The 6000-nt window shown below is 35.7% G+C and overlaps 1 protein-coding gene across 2 annotated transcripts in view; it reads left to right on the plus strand.

Annotated features, from left to right (window-relative positions):
- The window catches only part of VTA1 (vesicle (multivesicular body) trafficking 1), a 37222-nt gene extending 35015 nt beyond the window's left edge, over positions 1-2207 (plus strand). Inside the window, exon 8 of one of the 2 annotated variants that reach the window (XM_009998526.1) lies at positions 2047-2207. In XM_009998526.1, the coding sequence (XP_009996828.1) occupies positions 2047-2192 (146 nt within the window). In that variant the 3' untranslated portion in view covers positions 2193-2207. The remainder of the gene's footprint in view (positions 1-2046) is intronic. The other variant, XM_009998527.1, reaches the window with a different exon arrangement.
- The last annotated feature ends 3793 nt before the right edge of the window (positions 2208-6000 follow it).

The following is a 6000-nucleotide window of genomic DNA, read 5'->3' on the forward strand; positions in this document are numbered from 1 at the left end:
GTTTATAAATTTAAAATTGTTAACTTTTTTCCCCTCAAGTGGCATCTGAAGTAGATTTTGTAATAAATAAGGCTTTATGCCAACAAAACATTAATAGAGTTCATACTGTAAAAATAAGATTAGACTGGTGAATTTAGGCTTCCTTCCAATAAATTAGTTGAATACTGGACTGATGCCTTCACCAGTTTTTATAGAATTATTTTGTAGTTTCTTTTGGCATCATAGCATAAAGCCACTTTGAGGGGAACTTAGCCTTTTGAGTTTCTTAAAGATGTTCAGTAATGTAATTGCTGATTGACCCCAGCTGCTTTTAGTCTGAGACTTTAAGTTACAAAATAACCTAAGTGTGTGCCTGTGTTTATGCACTCCCTCAGGTGTATTTACTCATGTGTATGTATTTTAAGGGATTTAATGTGGCTTTGCTTATTCAGCAGTAAACTAATACACATTGCAATAATAATAAGCACACTAAGCTATTATATGCCTCAATATTCAACAGCTACCTTGTGGTTATATTTATTTCTTCAATGAAAAATAAGTAAACTTCTAGAGTGTATTTTAAAAATCTATAAAATTAATCTAAAGAGCACCTGCCCTTCTGCTTTTTAGTGGGGTAGGGTTGTTTTGAAGTCCAGCAGACCAGTCTAGTTTTCAATACTCCCAGGTCTTCTATTTTATTTGTTCAAAAGCTGTTCTTAAATAATAAGAATGGCAAAAGGAAAAGCAAATATAGTAGACATTTTCTGATAAGAACTGAGATTCTTTAGGAAACGTTCCCACAGTATTGCTAACTGTGGTTTTATTTTGAAAGAAAGGGTTCCTTTTAACTGAAATTGTACCATTAAAAATGCATGTAAGTGTAGTCATGTCCTTGCTTAAAATCCAAACACTGTACTTATAGTGTTAAATCTTTGTTCAATCAATTTTATATAAAATATTTGGTGCACTTTAAAATGCAATTTTTTTAATCTATGAAATGAGTTCATTGCTTATAAGATGCTATGTGGGAAACCTATTTAAATAAATACATACTTGTTTAGCATGGCATATAATTATTTATCTGTGTCCATAAAAATTACTTTTTTACAAGTTAAGTTGTTCAGAAAGAACATGAATAAAGTTTTTATAATTTATCCATAGGTTATTGGATTGGCATGGGATTAGTCTTAAAACTCCCCAGTGAATTTGTGAGCAGTAGGAGAGACAGGAACATAACTGTGCTTTATTTTATGCATGCATCAATAATGCTGTTTGCATATTAAATCTTCTGTCAGGGCATAAGTCCCTACTATGCTTTTTAGAAGGCTGAATGGCGTGTGTGTGGCACTACAGAATTCCAAATATTTTAACTTATGTTAGGAAAATATTCTGATCAATAAATTATAGTTAATTAATTTATACTATGAGAATATTTTTGCTAGTGTCCTCTGGTATTACAAAAAATGGGCACACTTAATGAGATCAGTCTTATTTTCAGTCATCTTACATAAAATTGGAAACATAAACATTACTTGGACAGAACTGAAATATAAAATGCACAAAAAATACCAGGGAGAGATGTGTCTGCATTTTGAAAAGTTATTCCAGTTGAGAAGAAGCAGTTTCTAGCTATGAATTATTCCTGAAGAAGAAAGTAGTCATACTGTAAAGACAAAACCTACTGTCCATGTTTCTTGCAGGTTGTATTGTGATTACAGCTAACTTACTGTCTTTAGAAAGCTCTCCTTTGCTGCATGAGATGAAGAGCAGATCTTTCTCAAAGGTATTGACTTACTTTTGAAAGGCAGTGGGTCATACAAATACCAGTGTTTAGAAAGGCCCTCTTACATTTTTCAAATGCCAGCAGCAAAGAAGTCAAGCATTGTATGAGTGGGAAGAAAAATTAAGAGAAGAAACGCCATAGCTTGGTCTTTGTGATATTACCACAGATAGTTGCCCAGTTTTCTTAGTATCACCACAAATACAAGTAAAACACAGAAATTATGTGGAAGGAAGCCTCAGTCAGATTTCTTTCGTAGTAACTTTGTAATACTTCTGTTTTTGCAGGGGAAGTCCGTTTGACTCCAGAGGACTTTGCCAGAGCTCAAAAATATTGCAAATATGCTGGCAGTGCTTTGCAGTATGAAGATGTGAGCACTGCTGTGCAGAATCTCCAGAAGGCCCTCAAGTTACTGATTACAGGCAGAGAATGAAGCCTTTATCCAACAGATTCACGTCTTTTGCCTAAAGAACTAACAGCTTGTTACTGTACCTGTTAGGGGAGCTGAGCTATACAGAAGTTCTCAATCCCATCACCCGTGACAGTGAAATCACTGCTTCAGTGTCAGATTAGCAATTAATGGTACAGTAGGAATCTCTGTTTTTATTCTACAAACAGTGGAGCTAGAAATATATGAGTGCAGTGACTTGATGTAAGCAGAATACTGAGGAAACTGCTGAGAACACTGCTCAAGAGTTAGAATTCATCTTGCAATATTTAGTTTATCAGAATGGGAAAGTGCTAAGTCTAGGAAACTTGAGCATAAGAATTTATGTTAAAGTTCTTACTGATTTTATTATTTCAAATAATTGTTTAATAAGTATAATAGCTTTAAAATGGTAGCTAAGATTATTGCTTTCCTTCTAAAATGAGAGCATGTGAGACAGCTGACAGATCCATAATGGAAGGGACTTTTTTCTATACATAAATTATTTGGGTATTATCCGAGATTTAAGTCAAAGTTGAGGGAAACTTGAGGGCATCTATATTTCGTTTTAAAACATGTTGCAAAAAAACATCTCTTGATACTTCTGAGCTAGTCATTTGTATTGTGCTCCAACCTAATCCATCACAACTGTATGGACTGCTACATGTATTCCTGATTAATGTTCTTGCTCCTTTTGTGTGAACACTTACAATTTTGTATATGTATGGGTAATTAAGAGAAAGAACTAATATTTATCAGAGATGATCCTGAAAGCAGAGGCAGAGATTCTAAACAAGTTTTAGGGAGGTTCATGACTGTCCCACCTTTTTAAGAGACTGAAAAAAGGCATGTTCTTCAGTTGGCAAGGCCGTATAGGTTCATTTCTGGTATAAGTGTCGTAGAGCTTTGTATTTCCAGCTAATATTCTTCCTGTCTGCTTTGTTGTGGAGACTTTTTGCACTTGGGATTTAATTAAAATATCTTGGAAACTGAATTTTGAGTCTTTATGAGGTCTACCCTTGCAATTATAGAGCTCTCGATTTTTAAAAATGTATCCATGCTGTTTAAAAGAAAGAGTAAGTAGTCTTTTAACTGATGTAACATAGTAGTTTAACATAAGGCATATCTGATTTATGTAATAGTTTTAATGACGTTATCTGACCTTTCTTTCCAAGCTGCCGGATCAAATCCACGTATTCTTTATAGCTGCACTGTTTTGCAGTGACTAAAACGTTTGATATTCAAAGCAAAAAGATAAGAAAAAGAAAATCAAACATAAGCAAGCCTTAATGTTTAGCTGGACATATCCTATTAACAGTGTAGAGTCTGTCAGCAGGTTTGAAAAAGGGAGTAGGAAACTTGTAAATTTATTCTTTAGGCTGGCTGCAGAATCGATTCAGAACAGCCCTGAGGGAAAGGACTTGGGGGTGCTGGTTGATGAGAAGCTCAACAAGGGGCAGCAATGTGTGCTTGCAGCCCAGAAAGCCAACCATGCCATGCTTCAAAAGAAGAGTGACCAGAAGGTCAAGGGAGGTGATTCTCCCCCTCTACTCTGCGCTCGTGAGACCCCACCTAGAGTACTGTGTAGAGCTCTGGAGCTATCAATATAAGAAGGACATGGAGCTGTTGAAACAAGTCCAGAGGAGGAACATGAAGATGATCAGAGGGCTGGAGCACCTCTTCTTTGAAGACAGGCTGGGAGAGTTGGGGTTGTCCAGCCTGGAGAAGAAAAGGCCCCGGGGAGACCTTATAGCATCCTTCCAGTACCTGAAGGGGGCCTATGGGAGGGACTATTTATAAGGACATGTGATGATGGGGCAAGCGGTAATGGCTTTAAACCAGAAGAGGAGAGATTTAGGTTAGACATTAGGAATAAATTCTTTAGTGTGAAGGTGCTGAGGCACTGGAACAGGTTTCCCAGAGGGGTTGTGGATGCCCTATCCCTGGAAGTGTTCAAGGCCAGGGTGGATGAGGCTTTGAGCACCCTTGTCTGGTGGGAGTTCCCCCTGCCTGTGGCAGGAGGGTTGGAACTAGATCTTTAAGGTCCATTCCAACTTGAACCATTCTGTAATTCTGAAGCATTTTAGTTGACTGAGGTTTAATAAATAAAACAGCTGGTATTGTTTGTGTTGATTTCTGATATGGCATAGAATGCTAATCTGGGAAGTGATACGGATTAGATATTGTTTTGGGAAATTGAGCATAAATCAGTCTGAAACTTTTTTACAATGCTGTACAGACCTGGGCAATAAGCCTGTGTTTTCTACAGTGCTTCATGCCAGACAGGTCCCTTTCTTCAGTATCAAACTGAATTACTGTAAACTATTCCATGTATATTATTCTGGTATTGCACTGTGGTTAGAAAAGCTGCTTTTCAGTTGAAAGAAGGATGCAGAACATTATATAGAAATATATATATGTTGCATTGCTATAAAAAATCAGAAGTTGCTTTCATTTGGGCATCATACTACTCTTTACTAGTACTAGCTTTAGTCCTCAGCACTTTAAGGAGGAAAGTCAGTTTTCCTGTTTCCATTTATAAAATAATTAAAAGAACTTTGAGGCTTTTGTATTATATGGAAAAACAAGCAAGCTGTTATATAATACTGCATTAATTTGAGGCTTTCGATTCAAATTAGGGGTTTTTTTGGTGGTTGAATGATATGCAATGGAAGTATGTGACTAAGAAGGTTGCAAACAAAACAAGTATTTCTTAAAGTGTATAAAAGTATGTATCTTGACCATAATTATGTTGAACCTGTAAGATTAAAAAGCCATAAGCAATTTTCTTGGGTGATCATTTACAAAAGTGTAACCTTCTTCTAAGTAGAGAGAAATTAAAATAAGTGTCTCTGAGAGGAATGGAGATGAAAATGCTAATACAGAAGTTCAAGAGTTTCCTAGAGAAGCAATCAGGGCATCCTTTCTGAAAATAAATTAATGTTTAGAACTTTTGTTATATAAAATTCTCATTAATTCCTTAAAATTAAACATACTCTAATACTGACCTTTAGACCAAAATACCTGAATTAATATATAGAATTTTATTGTGCATATAATTATTTTGCTCTGGTAATTTGTTTTTTAATTGAGAAATTTTGTAACAGCCCATCAGACCATGTTTGAAGCCACTTCTTTAGGCTGCTAACATTTAATGCAACAGTATTTATCATCCAACTAATGCCTAAAGTAAATTACAGGAAAACTTTTCCATTCCATTAAATGTAGCCTCTGGGACAGCTTTTAATGTGGCAAATAGACCAAAAGTACAAACCAGTGTTGCCGAACAGTTCAAAAAGTGTATATATTTGAAAATGTCAGGAGAATGTAGGTAGATAGCCTGTAATCATTCCAAATTGGAATTTCTGGTAGGCACTGGAATTTATGGCCCCATTGTTAAACCTTCTGAGAACTTCAAGTGTTGACTGATTGATTTTACTGCTACTCTGAATGATGAAGTATCAACCCACAGCTCCTCTTAAGCCAGTTCCCAACATGTACAAGTACAGTAAAGGAGAGTGCCATTTGTTTTGCACATTACATCTGATTTTTTTCTTCATTATGAAGAAGCCTACATGCTAGTTGGCCTTTCTCCTTTGGATTATGAGTTCCTAATCTTCTCAGTCTTGCTTTAGAAATGAGAAAGAAGTGTTTTCTGTCAGATATTCTGTGTTCAGTTTTGCTGTTTATGTAAGCTAGATTTTTAGTGACTGTTCAGTGTATGATGCTGTTGAAAGTTACTGTCAATGTTAAAAGTCTTTTGGTATTAATGTTTTTGCAGTTCTTTATACTTTCACCTCTTTGCAGGGGAAGT

This window comes from Chaetura pelagica, unplaced genomic scaffold, assembly GCF_000747805.2.
Source record: "Chaetura pelagica isolate M959 unplaced genomic scaffold, ChaPel_1.0 scaffold455, whole genome shotgun sequence".
Taxonomy (NCBI): Eukaryota; Metazoa; Chordata; class Aves; order Apodiformes; family Apodidae; genus Chaetura; species Chaetura pelagica.